This window comes from Triticum urartu, chromosome 5 (assembly GCF_003073215.2).
Source record: "Triticum urartu cultivar G1812 chromosome 5, Tu2.1, whole genome shotgun sequence".
Lineage (NCBI taxonomy): Eukaryota > Viridiplantae > Streptophyta > Magnoliopsida > Poales > Poaceae > Triticum > Triticum urartu.
In genome coordinates, this window is record NC_053026.1 from 577,864,605 (window position 1) to 577,890,961 (window position 26,357).

The following is a 26,357-nucleotide window of genomic DNA, read 5'->3' on the forward strand; positions in this document are numbered from 1 at the left end:
GTCTTCATCACCCAACTTTCACAATACTTGCCAAATATGACCGCCGCACCAGAACAAAGCATGTCCATATTATGTTGTTGATGCATAACCAAATTCCTCATTGTTTCATAACTATTGTCATCATCACTATCACTATCTGATGACATCTGCACATAGACAATCAATGCCATAGCAAACAATAGTTAGCATCAACATAATAATGGATTCATCAACATATGCATAAATATTTTCCCAAGGCACAACAAAATAGTAGGTTCACCAACATAGGCATAAATATTTTCCCAATGCACAACAAAATAATAGGTTCACCAATACATAGGCATGAATATTTTTCCGATAGCACAAATAATACTAGGTTCGCCAACACATAGGCATGAATATTGTTCCGATAGCACAACATAATACTAGGTTCGCCAACACATAGGCATAAATATTGTTCGATAGCATAGAACATAAGCAAATATTATCGATAGATAAGATGGAACAAACTAGTTCCCATACTTGAGGTCAAACCTCCTACGCAACCAACCCTTTTGAGAGTCAGCTATCATGTGCAGGAACATCTCCCTTTGCTCCCTCTTTATAAAGAGCTCAGTAGCAATGAAGTGCTCATCTGTGCCTTCTATTGCGCTGCAAGCACGAACTAAATCCATCGTAGAGGCAACAGAGGTGGTCTCATCTTTCTGTAGGAAAGACTGAAACGATGTGTGTGAAGCATGGGCAATGGAACTAATCTTTCTAATCTCCTCCTGCATCACTTGTGCGGTCTTCGGTCTCTTGTTCTTCTCCGGAATCGTGATCCCAAGCCTCACTTTAGATCCACTAGCTATTTTCGGAGATGCTTGCTCCTCGGTATCATCCTCCAAATCCAGATCAGTGATTTCATCGACATTCAAGGCGTCTTTTAATGCTGCACTAGAGGGGGGAGGCATGCCATATGCGGGGTTCCAATGGTCACTACCATCGACACTGATATCCTCAAACAATAGGCGCAAGCCTTCTTCATTACGAAGTCCATGCTTCTTGAACTTGCCACAACCTGGGAGGTCCTATTGTACAAAAGATATAACATTAGTAAACAAAGGATGACAAGTTTAGATTCTTTTTAATGAGAAACATAAGCATGAGAACTTACAACTTTTGCCTTCTTCCACCACTCATTATCTTGTTTCACCGTGTTTTTCTCAAAGTCCCACCCCCCACCCGTCTCGCGGTGCTTGAGCTGCTTGAATAGGTTGTACTCACGTTTTAACTTGTCCCATTTGTTTCTCACTTGCTTATGCGTGTACTCAAGTCCAGTTCTCATCAGGAACTCCTTTCCCACATCGTCATATGCATTGGGTGTCAAATGAGTGTTTGGCATATTTCCAGCCCGCAATTGTTTGACAAACAACTCGACGATGATCCGGGTGTTCTCATCAGTCCATTCGGCAGCCATACTTAACACTTCTCTATAAATAGACTAGCAAATTCAGGTGTCAACATCCATAACCAACAAGCAGGTCAGCACACAAACACATGTCAAAATATTTTCATTTTTCATGTCCAGATTACATTAGCATTATCAAACAGATAAGAACAGAGCATGTCACCTAAAATATGCTACCATGTCTACTAGGACAGCACATAAACAATGACCAACAACCATATTATGCCATATTCCTTGATGTTCACTTCACATTATTACCACAAAGATGTCCAAATGTAACTCATTTTTTCAATTTTTCAGTCACATTCATACATCAGATCTGTAGAGAGAGAGAGAGAGGTAGGGGGAGGGGCAGCTCACCTTGAGCTAGGAGGGCGTCGGTCCACGGCGTCGGCCGAGATGCGAGGGATCAGCGGCGGAGACTGGCGACGGCGCGGCGGCCAGCCGGCCAACGGCGGGGTGGCGGCAGGGTGGGCTGCTACTAGGTTGGCAGCAACATAGAGGAGGAACGCGCGAGTGGGGGGACAGAGCAGTCACTCGATCAGGAGGGGCGACGTTGACCAGATCGAACCGGTACGCGCTCCCCACTTCGGAATGGCATTCGCCCGTAATTTGTCTCAACTCCGTCTTCTGTTTTTCTGGAGCTGGGATTCTGCTGCTCCACCAATTTGCACTGCGTTGGCGCTGTCTCCACGGAGCTGGCTTCGAGGAGCGAGAGCGTTCGGGGCGTCTCCACATGCGGAGACGCTGAAGCTGGCCGCGGGAGACGATCCGAACGGGGCCTTAGTGTGAAAACGGGTAAACCCTATGGTTACTACGCATGGAAATTGAGGCTGGCCCAAGTATAGTGGCAGTGAGTATCTCATTCAAGAACCTTTCAAGATCGTTTTTTTTTCTTCTGTGTTTTTTTTCTTTTCCTTATATTTCCTTTTTCTTTTCTTTTCTTTTTCTTTTTTATTCTTTTTATCTAGTTTCCTTACTGGGTTTTATTTTCTTTCTGGTTTTTCATTTATTTTTTCTGTGTTCCTTTCTAACGATTTTTCTTACTAATTTCTTCTTTTTCATTTTCTTTTTTTTTTCGATTTCCATTTCAATGCGGCCTACATTTTCAAAATTCACGAACATAGTTGAAATTAGTGCATTATACAAACTCACAACCTTGTTGGGAATTCACAAATATTTACTAAATCTGTGAATTTTCTGACATCAGATAGATTTTTTGAATTCATGTTTTTTTGGATTCTTGTATATTTTTAATTTGCAATAATTTTTAAAAATTGTGAAAAAATCAAAGCCGCAAATTTTGTTGAATTCATGAAAATTGTCCAATTCACGAATATTTTTTGAAATTTTTGATTTTTTTCATGAATTTTGTTCGTATTCATGAATAATATTTGTGACTTTTGGATTTAACATAATATATTTGAAATTTCTGAATCATTTCAAAAATTGCGAACATTTTTAGAGTTTATGAACATTTTTTATTTACAAAACAAATAAAATTCATGAACATCTTTTAGATCTACGAAACAATATAATCCACAAACATTTTCTCAGCCAATTTCTGAATGTAAAGAAACTTTGTATTCGTGAACATTGTCCAATTGGAGTTTCTTTTCGAAATCACAAACATTTCGGTGACCACTTTTCGGATTGATGAATTCTTTTTATATTCAGAACCAATTTGACAATTGTGAACAGTTTTTGATTTTCACAAATATTTTCTGAAATTCCTGAACATTTTAGAAAAAATATGAATAATTTTTAAATTCAAGATCATTTTTTGAATTTCAAACCATTTAAAATTCATGGGTATATTTTAAAATAGGCAAGAAAATTGAATTCGCAAACATATCTATGACTACTTTTGTAATCTAAGAACGTTTTTCGAAAAAAAAAATTGTAAAAAAGTTTGGAATTCACATTTTTCTTAAAAAATCAACATTTTTAAAAATCTATAGAGTATTTTAGTAGAATACTAGAAAAATAAAAAAAAGAAAAAAACTCAATCAGAAAATTCTAAACGATATGCTTTTTCGGTCGCGCTCCAACAGTCGGCCTGGCTAGTTAGCTGTGGCGCGCTGGCTGATATGCTTGTCTTGCTTTGTGGAGACAGAAGCTGGTCTCGCCTCAGCATCGCTACTCGCTACTAATTGGCTGGGCCAAGTAGCTTCCTCCAGATAATTTCGTTTTCTGCTCTTTTTTTCATTTGTTGTTTTTTTCTTATGTTCATGTTAAAAATGTATTCCAAAACTTATTTTTTTAAGTAAACATGAATTTGTAAAATGTGAACACAATGTAAAATAATTGGTTTACACAGCGTAGAAAAAAGTGTTACCATAATTTTGAAAACTTTCATAGCATTACAAAATGTTCATGTGTTTCAAAATATTGCATGTGATATTAGAAAAAATATAATATATTTCTTCCATGTAAATAAAAAATATTTCGTACAATTCTCAAAAGCACTTTACATTTATAAAAATGACGCATTTAAAAATGTATTCATGACAATTTTAAAGAATATTTATACAATGTACAAAAAATGTTCGCGTAGTTAAAAACATATTTCATAGCCATCCAAAAATGATTATGTATTTCAAAAAATTAACACATATTCAAAAAAAATAAAAACATGTATTTATAAAAAGGTTAATTACTTATTTGGAAAATGTTAAGAATTTATAAAGATGTTTTGGATGCATAATAAAATGCACAATGTGTATGAAAAATGTAAACATCAAAACAATATTTGAAAAAAAATGTTTTCATGCATTTCAAAAATGTTTTGCGCTTATGAGAAAAAAATTCCTGATGCACACAAAGAATGTATAATATGTGTGGAAAAATAGTCGTGTGTTACAAAATAAAATAAAAAGTAAAGAAAAAGAAAACCAATAAAAAGACAGTCCACCGAAACCCGAAAGATAACCATTGAAATCGGACACAAAGGCCGTTGAAGACCGATACTGAAATAAAATAATGCTACGGCGCCGCCCTCCAGCTGGATCGAAGAACAACCAGTGCCTAGCCCAGTGCTGGTTTATGGCCCGGGCCACCATATAGTCAAACAGAAGTGCCAAACCAAACTTGTCTCCGCCATTTGTGGCTTATGCAACATGCTATCAATTGTATTCCTCTAAACATTATTGAGCAATAAAGAGTAAACGTGTTTTAGCCTAAAAATAAACTTGCCTCAAAAGAAAAGGTGCCAAACCGAACGTTGGCCAAGTCACCTCAGGTTGAGGTGATCTCATTTATTATACTCTACTCCTTCCGTTTTCAAATATTTGTTTTTTTAGAGATTTCAAATGGACTACCACATACGAATGTATAGATATATTTTAGAGTGTAGATTCACTTATTTTGCACCGTATGAGTTACTTGTTGAAATATCTAGAAAGACAAATATTTAAAAATAGACGAAGTATATGATAGTTAGTCCTCACAGATGCATAAATAAAGTATCATTTGTCAAACAAACAAAAAACGCGAATCCGCGCCACCCTTGCATGGCAGGATAAGAGAATTTCATCAACAAATGCTCATCAACTCAACTTGAGATAGCTGACCACACATGCCAGAGATGTTGATGTTGACACGTAGTGCGTTTGCCTTCAGCCTCTCGTCGCTGGACTCTGCTGCATGTAGTGGAGAAAGCTAGGTGCTCCGCCGGCCGGAGGCAAGCTTACATATACACAGCCAATAACGTACGACCAAGGGCGTCCGTCCACGCAACAGCGAGGCTCGGCTAGCCATCGATGAGATCGATCGGCAATGCATATGTATCATGCATATGATATTAGTGTATGATACTACCTTCATAATACATAGTATTATATATTAATATCATATGATACTTTATTTATTATTATACATGACATAAAATAACATAACATTAATTATGATACAGTACTCTCTCCGTTTTTATTTAGTTCGCATATTAGCTTTAGTCAAAGTCAAGCTTTACAAACTTTGACCAAGTTTTTAAACAAAAATATTAAGATATACAATAACAAATCAACAATATTAGATTTATTGTTGAATGTACTTTCACATCGTATAGATTTATTATGATAAATGTCTATATTGTTTTCTACAAACTTGGTCAAACTTTATGAAGTTTGACTTCAGTCAACTCTAATATGCAGAGTAAATAAAAACGGAGGGAGTATCATGATATGATACTCCACCTTCTCTTTCTTCATTTAATGCTACGACATTTCATCAAAATTTCTTAGTTGGCATACATGATACTAGTTATGATATTATCACTACGACCACCAGCCTGTACTTAACTGTCGAGTTACCTGACGACGGCCGTCAGTAGGCACGGGACTCTCTCTCTCGCTCTCGGGCTGTTGGAAATGATCTTGTATCCGAGTTGTAATCAGGTTGGTGTCTGCCTGCTGTTTGGCTGTGTTCGAGCCATTACGAGTCGTTTAGGTTTAATATAAAATTGTGGTCAAGGTAGGTTGCCGTGTGATCGATTAGATAATATAGCGGTCAAGGCTGCCGTGTGACTAGATTAGTGAAGCTCTTAGCCACACCATTGATATGTTTTTTTTTGCGGGGTGCCATTGATATGTTTTCTCGTGATTTGTGCTTCCAAAAGTTTCCAAAAGTGTACCCGTGTTCCATCAGAAATAGTGAATGGCGAGCTGAACAAAACAAAGAAATAGTTATCCAGTTTTTACAAGATTTTTTCTGTTTCCACTTTCATGATTTTACTATTTAGATTAGAAAAAAGAGAGTACCCTGGCTTCCTCATCATGGGACGCACACAGCCAATTTCCACTTTCATTTTGTAGTTTCCTTTTCTATTTCCGTAAAAAAAATCTGAAAGGGACGGCTTCTGCTTGGTTTTCATCAATGCATGACGGCACGAGATGGCAAAGCGCACGCATAAACAACCTTGGACTTGGACATGCTAGCGCTGCGCTGGTAACAACGAATCCGGCTTGCCTGCTCCCTCCCCATGCTTTCATCTGTGCTCCCACTTTATCCTACAACTGTTTTTTTTTCTTTTTCTAATCTAATCATCCCCCTGATTTTAAGAAGGTGGGCCGGGTTTTATTTTATTTTAATCAAATCAAGCCACGTATGCGGGCGGATGGGCACACACGAGAAAAGCAGGCAAGTCTCGTCCGGTGACAACCGACGTTTAACTGTCGCGAGGCCCACATGGCGGCCGGGTGAAGTCGGGCGGAAGGAACCCGGCTCCGTCGACGTTAAATACGCACACTACGGCCGCTCATGCACACACACAAGTCCGGCGAGCTTCTCTCTGATAGTCCTACTCCTGCAACCCCAAGTCTCCGTCGCAGCAGCATCCCCATGGCCAGCCTCAACAACGCTTCCTGGTCCAGCGGCCTCTGCGGCTGCTTCGACGACGTCGGCGGCTGTAAGCTCATTAATTCCCCAGATAGAAGCATGCAATGCATGCATGCCCTGGACCCTGGTTGTGAGTGAACTTGTGATGACCGGGCCGGACGTGTGTGCTGCAGGCTGCCTGACGTTCTTCTGCCCGTGCGTCGTCTTCGGGAGGATCGCCGAGATCGTCGACATGGGCGCCACATGTGAGTTAATTAATTTTTCTTGTCTAGACGACGATCGAATGATCTATCTATCTATTGTCCGGTGAACCAAGAACTAACGACGGCACGAACGGACGAGCTCTGCCCAGCTTGCTGTGCGAGCGGGACGGTGTACGCCGCGCTGGCGTCGATGACGGGGATGGGCTGCCTCTACTCCTGCGGCTACCGCTCCAGGCTGCGGGAGCAGTACCGGCTCAAGGAGACGCCCTGCGGCGACTGCTGCGTCCACTGGTTCTGCGAGGCCTGCGCGCTCTGCCAGGAGTACCGCGAGCTCAAGTCCCGCGGCTTCGACATGGCCCTCGGTACGTACGCTCTACTACCAATTAATCCTCGGCGAACCTCCATCACTAGTTAGGACGCATCAATGGCCGGCTGCGCGTGGAGGCGTCTTACCGGCGTTGATGTTGTTGTCCGTTGGTGCAGGATGGCAGGCCAACATGGAGAAGATGGGGAAGACCATGGCGCCGCAGACGCACGCGGGGATGACTCGCTAGAGCATCCATGCGGCCACCGACGATGAATCCATTCCATGGTCGTCAATGTCAGCTTCCAGCTCAAGATGAAGAATGCCACCAGTGTACGGCGTCTACTTATGTCTTGTCGCGAGTCGGTTTGTGTTTGTGATCGATGTGTAGTGTGCCTTTCTGTTGTTGTAAATCGTCGTTTCCCATCCGTCCACCTCCACCATCTGTGATGTTTATGTGGACATTTGAATAAAAGATGTATCGGTCGGGTCTGTCTGTGGAAGCAGAGTCCATCATCGCCCTATAATTATGCTTTGAATTTTATGTAATCTTAAGCGTATGAAGTGTGGGCGTGTATATATATGATCAACTAGAAGGATACGGTAAGCTACAAACTAATAAGCGTAGTAGCTCAAATGGTTAGATTCCTCATGTGCGATCTTCTTCATGGAAACCTGCTCAATTTAGATCCGGAAAATTGTACATATTTTATAGAACCATGTGCGATGGCTCGAATCTGTAGTCAATCCTACTTTTGATAGGACCAGTTGACAATTGAATCTAATTTTTCTCTTTATTTAACTATCCATAATAGTACGGAAAGAAAACCCGGAGGAAGAGTGGCCTTGAGTTTCTCCTTCCTTTGCCTTAGGATTCGTTAATTCTCTTTCTCAATGGGACGGGGAAGGGATATAACTCAACGGTATATTTTGAGTCAATAAAAGTGATTTTTATCAAAAATAAAAATAGGGGAAATGCTACACGAGATGGCCAAGGCATTGCTACGTTCAACTTCATTTGATCGAATGAAATAAAGGAGTTTGAAGACGGATTGTGTTCACTCGTCAAAGTTGCAGTCAGTTCCATCAAAAGCAAAGAGGGCAACAAATAAAATGCAAAAAAGGTGCTCCCTCCAATCCATAACAAGTGTGGCAATTTTGAACTAACCTTAGTTCAAAACCACGATACTTATTTTGGATTAGAGTGAGTAGTTCAGACCTCAACCCAATCCCTCGTATATACAGGATGTGGGAACGTCATAGTTCATATACCCCTCTCCCTCCATCACACCTCGGAATGTTGAAATTGTGCTTTAAGTTCTCTAGGCTCTTTTTTTTCGGGTGAAGTTCTCTAGGCTCTTGAGAGGAAATACCTATAAATTCATTGGTAACTTTGTCCATACTATAGTTTTAGAAACTGAACCGGACCATTTGTCTGACCCAAAAACCGTGAGCAAAGCCTTGCCCTGTTTTCTAAGGAAGACCGAAAAAATATTCAAAAAAAGAATGTGCATCAACAAGGAATCAAACACCTAACCTTCAAACAAGGCATGCTAAAGACCTAACAACCAACTAAGCTAAACTAACAATTTATGATTCATTATTGGTTTACAAGGAATCAAACACCTAACCTTCGGGGACATCCGATAAAAATATTGTATGTATTCTCTTGATGTGCGGTCATACTTTTTAGAAATTACCTGAAACATTCCTGTTTTTTATCGCAAATGAACCGATGAACCGATGGCCGACTAGTAAAATCCTAAACCAAGAGGCTCATCGGTTCGATTGCCGGTTAAAATTTTTAAACTACGCCAGCCATAAAATATGGATTTGCTATAAATACAGGATCTTAAACTAACACACCATAGACAAGGTACTCTTCCTTGAGATACCAAGCTCCACGCCGTGAGCATGGATTCCACCAAACAATTTCAACCATGAAACTTTGCTAAAGCTTTTTATTTCGCCTTTGTATTCGATCTTCAACACATTAGACATTATGGTCGTTCCACTTGTAGATATTGTCTTTAACATCCCCTCCACGCGTCCACACACAAAAGTTGCAGAACCTCCGATACCTTTGTGTCATTTTTGCAAACTGTCCAGTTTGCTTCGTAAAGCCACTAATCGTTAACTCAACTATTCTAACTGTCTATCTTAGATTTACAAAATTTTAAGGGCCGGTTCTTTTGACAGCTTAAAAGATAAACCGCCTTCTCTCTAGCTTTTGTCATAAGCAGCCTCTCTTATTTGATTGGGGTTTCTAAACTAGTAATTTAGAAGTCACAATAAATTTAGCAATGATATTTTTTTGCTTGGGAAGGCAGCTTATTTTTTAAGCCGCTTAAAAAAAGTTGCCACAAAAACTGGCCCTTAACACTGTACCTCAAATTTATTTATACAGTTTTCCAACGGTCCTTGACTTCATATCATCACCCAGATTTGTAACAGGAACTGAAGTCTTTTTATCCTCATCACTCAAGCAGAATCCAAGCACGTGCATGCGTGCCGTTAGACGAAATCCAACGCTTCAAATCGATCCACGTAGCTAGTTGTATGCTCCCTTCTCGTCTATGCACACCCGCACACAAGCAGCGTCCCAAACCTTCGCTCGTGTCATTTACAGCACACACGTGTCACGTTTCTACATATATTTCATGCAAGTACCATCACGCCTTGACGGAGGCGTTGGGACCGGCGGCGGCAGAGGAGAGGCTCTCGAGGTGCCTCTCGACGACGTCGAGGCCGCAGAGCTCCTTGACGTCGGCCATGGTGGCCGGCACGTCCATTTGGAACGTCAGCGGCGAGCTGGCCGAGAAGTCCTGCCTGGCCGCCCTGATAGCCTCCCGCATCGCGCAGTGCACCGACGCCGCCATCAGCAGCGGCGGCTCGCCGGACGCCTTGGAGGAGAGCACCCGCTTCTTGTCGCGCGCGCTGGTAAGCAGCTCCACGTTGAGCTGCTTCGGGATGGTGTCCACCGTGGGGATCTTGTACGTCCACGTGCCGTCGTTCACCACCAGCCCGTCGGCGTTCGTCGTGTACTCCTCGTTGGTGAAGAACCCAACCCCTTGCACGAATGCGCCCTCCACCTGATCCAACAATCAAAACTGAATTCAGATTCCAACGATCTTCGGCGACACCAAGCAATCATGTAGCTGTGCCGATCGGCGGCGAGCTCACCTGGCCGAGGTCCACCGCCGGGTTCAGGCTCTGCCCGCAGTCGTACACCAGGTCGCTCCTCAGGATCGTCGTCCCCCCAGTAAGCACGTCGACTTCAACCTGCAATTCGGGCAATTTCTCAATCAGAAATGAATATCCCTTGTTGTTATGATTTGGCGATCTTTGGACCATGGATCATGGTACCTCGCTGACGGCGGCACCGTAGTTGATGTACTTCACGAAGGCTGGGTCAGGCGTCCAGTACGCCTGCGCCGACAGGTTCACGCTCGCCATGGTCGCCTGGGTAATCAAGGCCTTCCATGGCACAGGCTTGCCGGACTTGGACTCGAGGCTCTCCTTGATGGGCTTGAGCCGCTCGACGAGCGTGGCGCACGACAGCCGGACAGCCTCGCAGCTGGTCTCGGACGTGGTGCTCCCGCCGGTGAATCCGCCCTGGATCATGCTCAGCGTGTCGGCCTGGATGACACGCACCTTGTCGATGAGCTCGTCGGCGTCGGAGCAGAGCTCAGCCAGCCCGTACGCGGTCATCTGCTTCACCTTGGTATATAACCCCTGCCCGATCTCCACGCCACCGACCTCGACGGCGATGGACCCATCGTTCATGATGGACACCTTCCCGGGCGTAGGCCGGAGCCTCACCTCGTACGTGATCGGCACGCAGGAGATGCCCCGCTTCTTCCACCTGCTCCCGCCGTTGAACCGCTCCACCGCGGCCGCCCTGCTCCGATACTCCGGCGACGAAGCCAGCTTGTCGAATATTTCAACGAGGCTGTACGTCGAGGCCTCGCCGGCGGCGTCGCCGTAGAACTTCGTGAGGCTCTCGAAGCCGTGGAGGTTCTTCCTCCGGACGGCGTTGGTGTCGGCCGCGAGCGCCGACGCGACGTGCTCGATGATGGCCTCCGCGATGAAGCAGCCCTGCACGTCCCCGGGGCCGCGCATGGCTGACTTGGACGAGACGTTGGTCTTGCACACCTTGACGTCCAAGGCCAGGGCGCCCCAGTTGTACTTCTTCAGAGCACCGACGATGGCCGACGGGAGCGCCGGGCTCACATCCGGCGATATCCCGGCGTTGATGCCGAGGTCGAGGTGCAGCGCCGTGAGCGTGCCGTCCGACTTGAACCCCACGTTGTACTTCACCTTCATCGGGTGCCGCCCTCCTGCCATGATCATGTCCGTCTTGCGGTCGAGGTACATCCGGACTGGGCGCCGCAGCTTGAACGCTGCAACTGCACACGCGCATGCCACCTGATAACACAAACATTTCCTCCATGGTCACAAGATTGTACTCCCTCCGTCTCAATATTCTTGTCTTAGATTTGTCTAGATACAGATGTATCTAATACTAAAGCGTGACTTGATACATTTGTATTTAGACAAATCTAAGACAAGAATTTTGGGACGGAGGGAGTACAACTTTTTGTTACTGTAAACCTCTGCTTGAATGGTTGGGGCTTCCACTTACATGGCATCCTTTCATTGCCTTCCCGCCAAAGCCGCCGCCAACTCTCCTTGTGACGATGCGAACATTGTGGTACGGAATGCCGAGGCAGTCGGCGACGACATTCTGCGTGACCTCGGGTATCTGAGTTGAGGCATAGACGGTGATGCAGTTATCTTCGTCGGGGACGGCCAAGGCGGTCTGAGTCTCCATGTAGAAGTAGTACTGTGATTCAAGTTTCACCTGTTGAAAATTGATAATGATGCTAGATGTGAGCATGTAATGATCCTTGTCTGAAACTATGATGTAATGATCCTTGTCTGAAACTATGATGTAATGATCCTTGTCTGAAACTATGAATATAGACAACATCCTATTACTAAACTGAAGTATGTACCTCTCCTGATAAAATCTTGTGATCAGCTTCAGACATCCCTTGCTCGAAATCCCCAACTGGCTTAGGAGCCAAAAACGGGGGAGGATGGAAGTAGCTGTCATGTTGGATGGCATCCTCTATTGTCAGAATGGGCGGCTCGAGATTCTCGGTGCTATACTCGATGACGGCTTGCTTCGCCGCCATATAGGCGTACTTCTGTGTTTCAGCAATCTGATCCATGGCAAACCAAAACGATAATAATATGGTCAGTTCCATCCCTGAAAATTTTGGGTAAAACATTATAGTACTACTGGTTGTGCATTTTTTCTGAAACTGAGTTCAAGTGGTTCAGAAGTAGGTACCACAACGCCAACGTTTTGACCAGCAAATTCAGAAACCGGATCACCGAAGAGCGCTTCGTCTCCTAGCCCCGGGAAGCTGGATCCAATATTCCTTCCACCGGCAGGAATGTCCTTTGCCGAGATAACCGTGATGACCTTTTTTGAAGCCAGAGATGATTTGAAGTTGACACCTTTGATACGGGCATGAGGGTGTGTGCTGTAGATAAATGCTCCGTAGAGGCAATCCTTGGGTGCTGGGATGTCATCAACATACACAGCCTCCCCTGAACAAGAACCAAGAATGTTGTCAACTGCATGTTTCAGAATAGAAACTAGTGTACAATAGCAGAGGAAACATAGCAGATGGTTGAGCATTGATTGGACTAATGTACAATGAACAAAAAGAACTACCAAAACATACCAGAAGCTTGTAGCTCGGCCCCGGCTTTCGTGGTCGGCTTGCCGACAGGTTTATATTCTTCAGTGAAAACCAGTTCTTGCCTTGAGCGGATCGGCAAATCATCGCTGGCAACCTTACTTTCCTTTTCCAGTGACGACGCGCCATTACCATTCATGGTTCCATTAGTAGATAAACCATTGGTAGTAATAGCCTTCGCCGGTTCATTCAGGTTGTTAGCAAGTGAAGACAGGAAACTGAACAAGAAACTGACAGCCAAGCTGACTCTGTACTCAGGGTGTGTGGTGCCTTCTGACGGCGAGATAGCATCTTTCAGCAACCGAACCGCTTCAAGTATCACAGATGCACTCATTGATTTTCCCTTCAAGAATTCCTCCACCTTCCAAGCCCGTGCCGCGTGATCGACACCGTAGGCGCCGAACGCGAGGCAGATTTCGTCGACGATGAGCTCCCCTGATGCTGCATCCCCTGAAGTCCTTGCAAGGAATGCAGAATTCACATAGGACACAGCATTGCCGAACGGTCTCGGTGCTGCACGAGATGTCTCGAAGATGACATTGTCTGAACCCCAATCCGGGACAAATATGCTGAGCAGTATGGTCTTGGCGTCACAGGGAGGCTGCTCCAGAAATTCCTCCAATGTGAGGCACAGCATTTTGGAAGCCGTCTGGATGGTGACCGTGGAGCCGGCTGCGAGAAGAACGGTGGCGATGTCCGATGGGAATTGCAGCCGCTGCGCCATGATCACGTTCCCGCCGACGGTCGCCGTGTTGCGGACGAACGGCGAGGCCACCTTGCTGAGGTGACCGGCGATCTTTCTGAAGACCGGAGTGCCATCGGAGAAGACCTCGATGGCTTTGGAGATGGACACGGCCGCCCCGATCTCCACCCCCTTGCTGCTCCTGTCGATGACGGAAAGCTCCGGGATCCCTTTGATGTCGATGTACTTTTCGTACAGGTCTTGATCCTTGTACACTCCGGCGCCAGTGTTTGACGCCACGATCTTGACTGAATTCCCGTCGAACCAGTTGGAATCGAAGAGGCTATGGAGCTCCTGGATGCTCCTGGGATGGTACCAGCCGTCCTCGCCGGCGATCGCCGCCGGCACATTGTTCGTCTGCTGATCAACGGAGGCCTTGATCTCGGACTTTAGGAACTCCGGGAAGGTGCAGACGGCGCCACTGGAGTATTCCGGCAGCTTGCCGACCTCGGCACGATCAGCGCTTTTCTTCCAGAAGGAGTTGAGCCCGAGGTCCTCGAGGTCGACGTCGGCGGCGAAGCTCTTGCAGGCGTCGACGATGGGCCTGTAGCCCGTGCAGCGGCAGAGGTTGCCGGAGACTGCGTGCTCCGCCTCGCACGACGTGAGCTTGGAGAACCCTGGCGGCGGGGCTGGCTCGCCGGCGGCGCCGGGCTTGTCGGCCTTGACGAGGGCGGAGAAGATGGACATGCACATGCCGGGGGTGCAGAAGCCGCACTGCGAGGCGTGGAAGCCGGCGAGGCGCTTCTGGACGGGGTGGTAGCCATCGCGGGTGTTGCCGATGCCCTCGCTGGTGGTTACCGAGCAGTGGTTGAGGCTGCCGACGAGCGTCAAGCAGGAGCTCGCCGAGAACTCGGTGACCTCGTCGGTGGCCGGGTCGTACTTGGAGATGAGCACCACGCATGCGCCGCACCCACCTGCACGCAGCAACGTGACGCCGTCGTTAATTAATTAGAAACACACCAGGCTAGACGAATCATATAATGAGAAAGAACAATTCCTTCAAAAACATAAAAAATATATTTGCTGAGTGGAATAATTTGCTCCTGAATAGAACGAACAATTTGCTGAATGTAAAAATAAGAAAAAAAATAAACATGTATATGTTTGTGTTCTTTTAGATGCCTGAAGTTTCATGGGAAGGACAAAAGTATTGTGACCTATCATGTCTCTATGAAACGTTTGCACAAAGATAGAAGAAATGAATTATGTCTTGACATCTTGTACTCCCTCGGTCCCATAACATAAGAATGTTTTTGACGGTATTTTAAGATATTCTTTTATGGTTTAATATTCATGGAGGCAAGTGGTGGAGCTACCACCCACAACAAAAGAATGCCAAGGCCACGACCAAAAGATGCACATATTTAGCAGTTGACATATTGTACATTTGTGTATGTATTATACCGATTTGAAAAGCATGTGTTACTTGGGACATTTTTAATTTGAGTCGTCCAAATCTTTTAATCCAATTTTGTTAAGTATCTATCCGATGGTTGTGAACAATTGTCACCTCCCTTGACTATGTTAATCATTGTCTCATAATTAAGTACTCCCACCGTAAACTAATATAAGATCTTTTAGATCACTAAAGTAGTGATCTAAAAGATCTATATTAGTTTATAGAGGGAGCACTCTTACTAGTTCATTATGCATACTTGAAGTTGTTTTTTCAGTACTTAAAGAAATTGTTTTTTATGTGATACTTTTCTTTAATAAAATGTCGTTTCTTTTGCTTTCTTAAAAGGGAACGTATCCATTTAATATAAAAAATGATGATTATATTGTTTTTGTTTATTTATGTATGTTAGCTCATTGTACTTTGCATCTGCACCATTACTATTCCACCAAAATAATGATGAGTTGGTGTAATACTTTTGATCTAAGTTGTCAATGATACTTCCATCGACGGCTCCCGGTTTAAGGTGAACAAGACTATTTCTTAATTCCATACTCATGGCATATCTAATCTGTACTAATTCACTCTATGCGGTTTGTTACGGATCACGATTACTACATGTTCTTATATTATGGGACGGAGGGAGAGTTTCTCGTCAAATTTTGTGTGGGGAGCCTGCCTATATGGTCTGATTAGTGGTCTGTTTCCCTAAAGTCATACTCCAAGTATATTATATCAATATAAGAAGGACACGCATCTGGTACAATGATATGGGCCAAAGCATGCCACCGAAAGTCTGAAACACTGTCGCTGTATATGTAGCAAACTGATACGCGTGCCAGAGTTTTCTAAAGATGGTTTGGTTAGCTGCAGCATATGGGACCTGACCACCTAACAACAAAAGATAAATAATTGCACATCGGAGAATATATTAGGTCCAATAATTTGGGATAGGTTAGTTCGCGCTGCATGCATGCCTGCTCCACTGGGAGAAAAGCAGATCGGCAGCTAGCGTATCCGGCCTTTTCACTCCATCATGCCCGATTGAAGTGTAAAGTACCAATGCTTCGGCCTAACTTGTTTCAAAAAAAAAAATGCTTCGGCCTATCATTTTCTTAATTCTATGTTATCCCGAACTTAAAGTGAAAGATAGAAAGTCTCCCACTTAGCATCGCTAGTGAGTGCACTTTGTAAAACTGCACGCACCAGTCAGTTCGTCAAAAAGCTCAAGCTGATGGAAAAAAATGGGCTATGCATTTATACGTCAACACACTTGAAATAACCTCTTTGATTGGAGGTGCATCAAAGTGTTGAGAGCAGCTAGCTGGAAGGTGCAAGGAACAAGTGCCCCGACATGAATAGTTGTGGACTTGTGGTGCGTTGATGAATGAGCTAAGTGTATAACGATAGCTGGCCAGCCAGCACCAAAAGAAGAGAAGAAACATAATGTATTCCACACGGATATGATGGGTCCTGGCTAGGGTCGGTATGTGCCGAGGAGGAGAAAGCGATGAGCCATCGACATTTTTTGTGGTTCGTGATGAACGAGCGGTAGCGCTGGTAGCTACGTACCGTAGGTATGGTATTAGGGAGTAGCAGAAAATGAAGAGAAGAAGCAGCACCGATGTGGTTGATGGCCCAAGAGTGGGTACTGTGGATATGTCTATGTATGTATGTGCCGTGGTGCCTACGTGCACGTGTACAGAAACTCCTACCGCCACCTATTTTCTATCTCCATTCCTGTGTGTTTCGTGGTTTGATTCCATACGCCTACGCGCGCGCGTGTGGAGCGCGTGCGTAGAGATCGACGACGACCAAGCGATCCAGGAGCAGGAATCCGGTCGGTCGGTAAACTGAAAACGATGGCAGATCAACTCCCATCGACTCGTCGGTTCGAGGGCTTTGGGCTGTTCATCCGAATAAGATTCTAAACGATCGAAACTGCAAGGATTAAACCGAGCTAGCTAATGGAGTGGAGGGCCGGCTGGTGGTGCTCACCTTCGCCGCAGCCGAGCTTGGGCCCCCGGACGGGCGTGCGCGTGCGGAGGAACTCCAGCAGCGTCGTCGACGGGTCCACGCCGGCCGCCTCGCGCCGCACGCCGTTCACCGCCAGCACCACCCGCTCCCCCGCCGTGGCCGCATCCTTCCCCAGCGACCCCATCTCTCTCTCTCTCTTCCACGACCCACAGCTTCGTCCTGGATCCAGGTGCACCACTCAGCAAGTGCGCCGAGGCCGGTGGCCATACCTCTATCCTTTATACGGGGGCTTTGCTAGAGGATCTTGGCTACGATTAGTTGCTAGCTATGCAGTGACGTTGGACGGGGGCAAAGCGACGGGAGATGGCGTGGGCGTGCGCTCAGCGCGCACGTACTCCGGTTCACGTGGAGGCCGGGGAGAAATGGGCGCGGTGGATTTGAGATCGGCGATGGATCGTGTGCGCTCGGTGCAACGGAGCAATCGAGGCCGATGCACGCTGTATGGGTACATTGCATGTGCTATGATGCTAGCTGCTCGTCGACCTTTTCCGCTCTTGTACTAGCAGTACTCCTACTCCACTCTCTAGCCTCCACGCAAGCGATCAAACGGATGGGAAAGGTGATAATAATATTTAGTATGCCAAGGCGTGAGTGGCAGGCAAGATTTGCTTCATTTTGCTCTTGTTTGTTTATGCTTTAGAGCATCTACGGCCTGACTTAGCAAATTCGGTCCCTCAAACACCTGGGGATGCGTTCGGACGTGTCTGTGGACATTGACCGGGCACTTCTTAATTTATGTCCTCCATATTCATACTCCTTGTATCTGATATCTTATATCCCATTACTCATGCAATGTAAAGATAAATTACATAGGTCATTGCATAGACCATGAAACGGGGCTACATATGCACATTCCGATCACCAAAGATCACAGACGGATCTCCAAAAGCTACTCAAAGTTCGCATAATCCACAAACGACAACTAGAGACGTAAATAACTAGAAGTTAACTAGGGAGACGACAGAGATTCGCCACTTTCTCGCCGGGCCTTTGCCTTTTTGATCGCCAGCGTAGCTGTAGGCGTCGGCTGCAGGCGGTGGATCATCGGAGTCATTGGCGGAGGAGCTGTGGTCGTCGCCATCTTCGTCGGAGTCGTCGGAGAGGACAATGAGCCCCTTTAGTCGCCAGATGGACATGTCTTGTTGCCGCTTTATCTTAGCCAACCGAGCCGCATCTGTCGCTGCCTCATTCGCCTTGCGCTCCGACTGCTCTATGGCAAGCTGGCGCGCCTTCGTGTTCTTTCACCATAGGCGGCGAGCGTCTGTCTCCGCCGTCATGAGCGACCAGCGGCAGACCCAAGTGAGAAGCCGCTCGTCCTCGTCGGGCTCCACCGGCATCCCGCGGTGGCAGCGCATGGACTGCAACGCAGCCTGCCTCTCCCTTGTCCGCCGCCTGCCGCGGCGGGCAGTGCGCGCCTCCGATTCTAGAGTGCACGTGCAGGCCAGCGCTGCAGAAACTAGCACCCACCATTGCCTGGGCGGAGCATCGGCCGGTGGGGGAAGAGGAAGATGCGGGGGCGGAGTAGACCGCGCTGCCCTGTCGGAGCCGCGCACAAGCCGGGAGGGGCCACCGCCGGCGTCAGCGTTGCGCTGACGTGGGAGCGGCGACGACGCTGCAGATCCGGAGCTACCCCCGGTGTCCACATTGGACCGCTTCAAGGCAATCCGGAGTGATAGAGGCTAAGGTGTCCCGATGTTTCGATGAGATGGTGGCTATCGTTTTCTGTGGGAGTCGACCTTGACGATCCGACTACGAACGTGCGAGACGTCGCGCCTTAGCAATCGCTAAACCAACTTCCGAGGGTTATTGACCACGCCGGAGCACGATCAACCTGACCACGAGGGTCTGTTTCCTGCGAGCAAACGAAGAACAAGCAAGAAACTGAGATTGCAATCGGGATATTGCGAATATAAGATGAAAGCTTTATTGATCAAGGTGGGGTTCTGTGACGTCTTGGTCTGGTCGTTGGACACAAACGAAGTACGCGAAGTTGCAGCTATGGCGAACTTTTAATCTAAACAAAACCCAAAGTCTAAACGATGCCCTAAGGGCTGTATATATGGAGGAAGAGGGGGGAATTTCGTGGCCCTTGAGGGTGGGGTCCGGAACCAACCCTAACTCTTGTTTCCCCACACATACGGACTCTAAAAATAGCCTATACTTAAGTATTTCGAAATTACATGGGCCTGACCTATTAATAAGGTGACGCAACACCTAGAATAGCCTATGGACGAATATTATGAAGTGGCATCTTGTATATTTCGTCCAAGGCTTCATGCACTCCTTATGGCGGCTTCAAAGTCCTGAAATCATCACTTGTAACTCCGTTCTTGATCCCCTTGCGTATGCCATCAACTCCAGGCGTGTTCTTGCTCCAATGTTCATCCTTCTCCAAGCTAGGCCCTTCATTTGTAAGCAAAACAAATGTATCCAATTTAGGCAGCATCATAATCTCATGAACATTAGAATCATACCAAGAAACGAAAGTACCTGGTAATTTAATTGGCGTGTGCGAGCTCTAGTAATTGGTCCAGTATATGTAACAGTAGGGGCTATGGGTGTAACAATGGTATTGATGTCCTCATCACGGAGGGCCAGCTCCTCGTCAAGGTCGACGTCGAAGCCAGAGTGGCTGGCAGAGCTCGACATTGCGCCTGATTGGATCAGAATTGGAGAAGGAAGAGAATAAGACGAAACGAGAGAGGAGAGCGAGTGAGCTAGGGTTCCGAGTGAGGAGCCGGGTTGGGTTTTTTTGTGGGATCGATAGTGGACTGGGCTTGTCAGCTCCGACGTGGCGAACGAGCCCGGACATGCCCGGGTCGTCTCATATCCGCCCTACATTTGGGCTGGATATGAGCGGCGTCAGACAGTCTAGACGTTTAAGGCACCCCAATTGATCGATTTTTTATAACTCGATCGGTCACCAGTCCACCCGCCCCGACGTTTCAGACGGGGTTGAGGCCTCCGGCTATAGATGCTCTTATAGCTTGGGTCTCCTTTCCTCTCGCCGTGTCGATGTATTAGAGCATCTACAACCGGACCACTCAAATTCGCCTCACACGTCCGGGCGGGCCGCCCGGTCACTGCCCTGTCACGATTTATTGACCCAGACGAGCCTTTCAAACGACCCTCAAATGTTCGGACTAACTGGCACCCCCCTTATCCAACCCAAATATGGGGCAGATATGGGGGCGCCCGGGCACACCCGCCACATCGGACCCAACCCATGTTGGCCCACCGACCCTACTTATATTCGTCCCCATCCTCTCGCTCGAGCAAACCCTAGCCACTTCACTCCACTCCCCTCCGCCACCCGAGCTCACCTCCGGCGGTTTTGCGGCATTCTGCGCCATGGCAGGCAGCGGATCGGACTCTGAACAGTCCGGATCTGTCAACTGGGGTGTTGTCCCGTGTGGGTTGGGGGAGGCAATGGCAGTCCGCTTTGCACTCCGCCGCTCCCGGGAGGACAGTGCCCGGCCGACGGACGGATCCGTCCGCCGCGACGCCATAGCGTCGGCTCACCAGACGCTCTGGTCCTCTAGTCCTGGATCCTCGCGGTTCCACTCGGAACACCTCTCCTTCCCTATCACCGGTCGGGCAAAGTATGAGTCCCACCAGGAACGGGTGGCCCACCATGGGAATGAGAGGATAATGGCCGCCGAGGCCTGTATCGCGGTGGAAAGGGCGGCGACAGAGGCGGTGCGCGCGACCGCAGAGGAGGAAGCCATCCGCGTCCGCATTGTGAAGAAACGACAGCGGAGGAACACGCGCGGCCTTGCCCGCGAGCAGCATCGGGGCGGTCCGTGCCATGGCCGGACTGCCATCAAAGGAGGACAGCGACGACGAGGACAGCTCCGGCGACGAGCAGATCCGGCTCGATCTGTAGTGCGTCTTCGATCGGTACTTCCGTGAGAAGGACGGCAAGGGCGCCGAGAAGGGCAAGGGCAGTCGTGGATGAACTCCACCATAGCCAAACATGCCAAATTTGGGTAGTCCGATGGCATATTTTTTTGAACATGGTACAGACGCAAGCACTCATATACACGCGCATACGCTCACCCCTTGGATGCACACACGCACACCCCTATGAGCACCTCCGAAAGACTGAGCTGACATATCATCTTAAAATTTACAAAGCCACCACCGGCGCCCCCCAGGGGCCCTATATATAGTGGGGGGAGGGAGGGCAGCCACACCCTAGCCCCTGGCGCCTCCCTCTCCCTCACGTGACACCTCTCCCTCTCGCTGAGCTTGGCGAAGCCCTGCGAGAACACCGTTGCTTCCACCACCACGCCGTCGTGCTGCTGGATCTCTATCAACCTCTCCTTCCCCCTTGCTGGATCAAGAATGAGGAGACGTCTTCCCAACCGTACGTGTGTTGAACGCGGAGGTGCTGTCCGTTCGGCACTTGGTCATCGGTGATTTGGATCACGACGAGTACGACTCCATCAACCCCGTTCTCTTGAACGCTTCCGCACGCGATCTACAAGGGTATGTAGATGCACTCCCCTTTCCCTCGTTGCTAGATAACTCCATAGATTGATCTTGGTGATGCGTAGAAAATTTTAAATTCTGCTACGTTCCCCAACATACTCTACCCTCGAAAGTTGTTGCGATCCCATATACTTGTGGGTTATCAAGACTAATTTCTAGCGCCGTTGCCGGGGAGCATAGCTCTATTCTTTGAGTCACTTGGGATTTATATCTGCTGGACACTATGAAGAACTTGAAAGATGCTAAGACAACAATTTATCCCTCACCTACGAGGGGAGGTAAGGAACTGCCATCTAGCTCTGCACTTGATTCACCTTCTGTTATGAGTAAGTTTGCGACACCTACACCTGCTTCTGCTATTCGTTCTGATATGTCGCATGTTATTGATGATGCCACTTCTGCTATGCATGATACTTATGATGAAACTGCTTCTATGCCCGATACTACTGTGCCCCTTGGTGAATTTCTTGATGAACAAATTGCTAGGGCTAGAGAGAAAGAAATTATTGAATCAGAATACGATGATGATAGTGATGATGAAAATATGTCTCTTATCCCTGAGGGCTATCTTTTTGATATGGAATCTTTTGCCGCTATTTTAGCTTGTAGGGATAGGTATGAGCTTAAGAGGTTATTAGTTAAATGGAACAAAGAATCACTTAGAGATAAAATGAAACCCGACCCTGCTTTTGCTACTTCACCTATTTGTGTTCCTGATAAGGATTATGAATTCTCTATTGATCCTGATGTAATTACTTTGGTTGAATCTGATCCGTTTTATGGCTATGAATCTGAAACTGTTGTGGCACATCTTACTAAGTTAAATGATATAGCTGCCCTGTTCACTAATGATGAGAGATCGCGTTACTTTTATATACTGAAAATATTTCCGTTCTCATTAAAGGGTGATGCTAAGATATGGTTTAATTCTCTTGATCCTGGTTGTGTGCGTAGTCCCCAGGATATGATTTATTACTTCTCTGCTAAATATTTCCCTGCTCATAAGAAACAAGCTGCGTTGAGGGAAATATACAACTTCATGCAAATTAAAGAAGAGAGTCTCCCACAAGCTTGGGGGAGGCTTCTCAAGTTGCTTAATATTTTGCCTGATCATCCTCTTAAGAAACCTGAAATACTTGATATCTTTTATAATGGACTAACCGATGCTTCCAGAGATTACCTGGATAGTTGTGCTGGTTCTCTTTTCAGGGAAAGAACACCGGATGAAGTTGAAATTCTATTGAATAATATGTTGACAAATGAAAATAACTGGGCACCTCCTAAGCCAGCTCCTGCTCCAATTACCGAGTCTATTCCTAAACCAACTCCGAAGAAGAGAGGTGTTCTATTCCTCAGCCCCAAAGATATGCAAGAAACAAAGAAATCTATGAAATAAAAAGGTATTAAAGCTGAAGATGTTAAGAATTTACCTCCTATTGAAGAAATACATGGTCTTAATATACCGCCTGTTGAAGAAACATATGATCTCAATTCTTTATTTACTGAAAAACCTCCTGATTTCGATATCCCGACACAAGTAGTAAAGGTAAATTCTCTCTATAGATATGATAAAGCTGAAGTTCCTCCTACTAAAATTGCTAGTCAGTGCTTGGATGAGTTTGATAACTTTATGTTTAAGCAAGACGACTTCAATGCTTATTTTGGTAGACAATTAAAAGAAAATGCTTATATGATTAGACGCTTGGGTGATTATATGGCTAATATTAAAGGTGAACTTAAACTTGTTAGCAGTGGCGGAGCCAGCGCCCGGCGACCCTGGGCACTTGCCCGGGCTCGCTCGCTACGCGCTACGTACGATGGCCTTGTTATACTGGGAAAAATCATCAACGCCTCGTGCTTTACCCGGGCAGATGGGCTGGTTGCGGTAGGGTTATCAGGTAATGGGCTTTCTTTTCCTTCAGTAAATGGGTTAGGTGGACATGATTGACGTGGGATTATAGGCCTATTCGGCTACTGGCCTAGCAAGCCGTCTATCGGCTGTTGTTTACTCCACACGGGAAAGACCACCATATTTTTCTAGAAAAAAAAGAGGACCACGATCAATTGATCGATCCACCTCCCCGCGACATGGCCTTCTCGGTTGTTGCAGATGGTGGTACTCTGGGGTCTATTGGAGACGGAACGGCGGCGAGTGGAGGCTGGCCTGGGCTGTGCGCGTGGCCGGCGGTGTGCTCCGAAGCAGATCCATCCCAGGAACGGCTTGCATCCTCGATCGGCGGCTTCTTATCCCCTTCTTTGTGATTAGGTGAGATTGCTAACTTTTGAAGATTGATAGACTTATTAGGGTTTAATTAAATTTAGAGGTTAAAGCGTGCGCAATTTGTCATCATTCAGGCCATATATTACTTCTTCACTGTTAAAATAGATTTGTGGTTAGCTGTTGTGTGTTAGAATCAAGAGATTTTTACTAGTCAACCAAAATTTGGAAACCGATCGGTTACTGGATATTTTGTTGGACCCTGAATTTTTGTTCTACACGTTTGGGTAGTGTCAAATAGAGCACGTATACATTTCTAAAACAACATCGCCCCTAGACTTTGGAAGTGCTTTCGAGGTTAAATACTATATATTCAGCTGATAAATGAATATGAATTCAAAATTCGTTTAAATACTTGGGGGAAGGCAAAAATAATATTTTGTTTAAACCGGTTCTATTAGTCTTTATCGGAAAGTGACCAGTATCAAGAATAAAAAAGTGGTCCAAACTCCCTATATTAATTTTTAGATTTATAGTTAGGCTTAAACTTGCCCAGGCTTCACAAAATTTCTGGCTCCACCCCTGCTTGTTAGCAAACATGCTTCTATGGTTACCACTCAAGTAGAACAAGTACTCAAGGCTCAAAAAGAAGTGCTTGATGAAATGAATAGTAAGAAAAATGATTATGTTGTTAGAGTGGCTACTAGAACTGGTAGAATGACTCAGGAACCTTTGTATCCTGAAGGCCACCCTAAGAGAATCGAGCAAGATTCTAAGAGAAATAATATTGATGTTCCTAGTTCTTCTAAAAAGAAGAAAAAGAAAAATGATAGAACTGTGCAAACTTCTAGCGAACTTATTGCTGAACCACCTGATAATCCAAATGATATATCTATGTTCGATGCTGAAACACAATCTGGTAATGAACATGAACCTAGTGAAAATATTAATGATGATGTTCATGATGATGTTCAACCTAGTAATGATAATGATGTAGAAATTGAACCTGTTGTTGATCTTGATAACCCACAATCAAAGAATCAACGTTATGATAAAAGAGACTTTGTTGCTAGGAAACATGGTAAAGAAAGGGAACCTTGGGTTCAGAAACCCATGCCTTTTCCTCCAAAACCATCCAAGAAAAAGGATGATGAGGATTTTGAGCGCTTTGCTGAAATGATTAGGCCTATCTTTTTGCGTATGCGATTAACTGATGTGCTCAAAACAAATCCTTATGCTAAATATATGAAGGATATCATTACTAATAAAAGAAATATACCGGAAGCTGAGATTTCCACCATGATTGCTAATTATACTTTTAAGGGTGGAATACCAAAGAAACTTGGAGATCCCGGAGTACCTACTATACCTTGCTCCATTAAAAGAAATTATATTAAAACTGCTTTATGTGATCTTGGAGCCGGTGTTAGTGTTATGCCTCTCTCTTTATATCGTAGACTTGACTTGAATAAGCTGACACCTACCGAAATATCTTTGCAAATGGCTGATAAATCAACTGCTATACATGTCGGTATCTATGAGGATGTGCCTATTGTGGTTGCAAACGTTACTATTTTAACGGACTTTGTTATTCTTGATATTCCCGAGGATGATAGTATGTCTATTATTCTTGAAAGACCTTTTCTTAATACTGCAGGGGCTGTTATTGATTGCAACAAAGGCAATGTCACTTTTCATGTTAATGGTAATGAACATACGGTACACTTTCCGAGGAAACAACCTCAAGTTCATAGTATCAACTCCATTGGAAAAATTCCATCGATCATAATTGGAGGTTTTGAATTTCCTCTTCCTACTGTCAAAAAGAAATATGATATACTTATTATAGGGGATGTGCATATCCCTGTTGAGGTAACCTAGTGTTATTCGAAATTTTCTCCGGTTTCATGATTATCGGAATGAGTTTGTTAACAAGACTTGATCAACCTTGTTAGTGGATTCTTTTTGATGAGCATGAGATGGATGAAACTAGAAGCACAACCTTCTGTACCCTCTCTATATTTTCTGTTAATTAGTAGAAATAAAGTAAAAATTAGTATTTTTCTGTCTGTTTCCTGACTTATCCGTGCAATATAAAAATATCTCGAAAATAAAAGTCCTCAGAATTACATGCCAATTTAATATGATTTTTTCGGGAATATTTGAGGATTTACTGTGCAAAAATTACCGCGGGAGGAGCTGCCACCTGGCCATGAGGGTGGTGGGCGCCCCCCCTCTAGGGACGCCCCTGCCTCGTGGGCCCACGGTGGTGAAGGAAATATGCCCTAGAGGCAATAATAAAGTTATTATTTATTTCCTTATATCATGATAATTGTTTATTATTCATGCTAGAATTGTATTAACCGGAAACATAATACATGTGTGAATACATAGACAAACAGAGTGTCACTAGTATGCCTCTACTT

General features: G+C 45.6%; 3 protein-coding genes across 3 annotated transcripts; 1 reads left to right on the forward strand and 2 right to left on the reverse strand.

Annotated features, from left to right (window-relative positions):
* Nucleotides 1–247: 247 nt before the first annotated feature.
* Nucleotides 248–2,046, reverse strand: LOC125506092 (L10-interacting MYB domain-containing protein-like). The gene is made up of 3 exons (XM_048670966.1): nt 1,790–2,046; nt 1,136–1,451; nt 248–1,049 (listed from the first exon to the last, which is right to left on the reverse strand). The coding sequence occupies exons 2-3, from the start codon at nt 1,436–1,438 to the stop codon at nt 489–491; spliced, it is 864 nt and encodes a 287-aa protein (XP_048526923.1). The 5' UTR covers nt 1,439–1,451; nt 1,790–2,046; the 3' UTR covers nt 248–488.
* A 4,862-nt stretch (nt 2,047–6,908) lies between these two features.
* Nucleotides 6,909–7,753, forward strand: LOC125507432 (cell number regulator 2-like). The gene is made up of 3 exons (XM_048672010.1): nt 6,909–7,008; nt 7,116–7,328; nt 7,450–7,753. Exons 1-3 carry the CDS (start codon nt 6,909–6,911, stop codon nt 7,518–7,520), a joined length of 384 nt encoding a protein of 127 aa, XP_048527967.1. The 3' UTR covers nt 7,521–7,753.
* A 1,887-nt stretch (nt 7,754–9,640) lies between these two features.
* LOC125510896 (probable aldehyde oxidase 2) lies at nt 9,641–17,444 on the reverse strand. The gene is made up of 8 exons (XM_048676184.1): nt 17,181–17,444; nt 13,030–14,700; nt 12,630–12,892; nt 12,289–12,498; nt 11,916–12,134; nt 10,637–11,698; nt 10,454–10,552; nt 9,641–10,362 (listed from the first exon to the last, which is right to left on the reverse strand). The coding sequence occupies exons 1-8, from the start codon at nt 17,341–17,343 to the stop codon at nt 9,943–9,945; spliced, it is 4,107 nt and encodes a 1,368-aa protein (XP_048532141.1). The 5' UTR covers nt 17,344–17,444; the 3' UTR covers nt 9,641–9,942.
* Nucleotides 17,445–26,357: the final 8,913 nt, after the last annotated feature.

What these genes read in the sequence shown, in the direction of transcription:
- LOC125510896 (XM_048676184.1), bottom strand. Translation starts at nt 17,343, where the DNA reads ATGGGGTCGCTGGGGAAGGATGCGGCCACGGCGGGGGAGCGGGTGGTG. An exon ending in GTCAAAACGTTGGCGTTGTG is followed by an intron (nt 12,499 to 12,629) that starts GTACCTACTTCT and finishes GCCATGGATCAG; the next exon opens with ATTGCTGAAACACAGAAGTA. An exon ending in ACAAGATTTTATCAGGAGAG is followed by an intron (nt 12,135 to 12,288) that starts GTACATACTTCA and finishes AATTTTCAACAG; the next exon opens with GTGAAACTTGAATCACAGTA.
- LOC125506092 (XM_048670966.1), bottom strand. Translation starts at nt 1,438, where the DNA reads ATGGCTGCCGAATGGACTGATGAGAACACCCGGATCATCGTCGAGTTG. An exon ending in GGTGGAAGAAGGCAAAAGTT is followed by an intron (nt 1,050 to 1,135) that starts GTAAGTTCTCAT and finishes TTTGTACAATAG; the next exon opens with GACCTCCCAGGTTGTGGCAA.
- LOC125507432 (XM_048672010.1), top strand. Translation starts at nt 6,909, where the DNA reads ATGACCGGGCCGGACGTGTGTGCTGCAGGCTGCCTGACGTTCTTCTGC. An exon ending in CGTCGACATGGGCGCCACAT is followed by an intron (nt 7,009 to 7,115) that starts GTGAGTTAATTA and finishes AGCTCTGCCCAG; the next exon opens with CTTGCTGTGCGAGCGGGACG. An exon ending in CGGCTTCGACATGGCCCTCG is followed by an intron (nt 7,329 to 7,449) that starts GTACGTACGCTC and finishes CCGTTGGTGCAG; the next exon opens with GATGGCAGGCCAACATGGAG.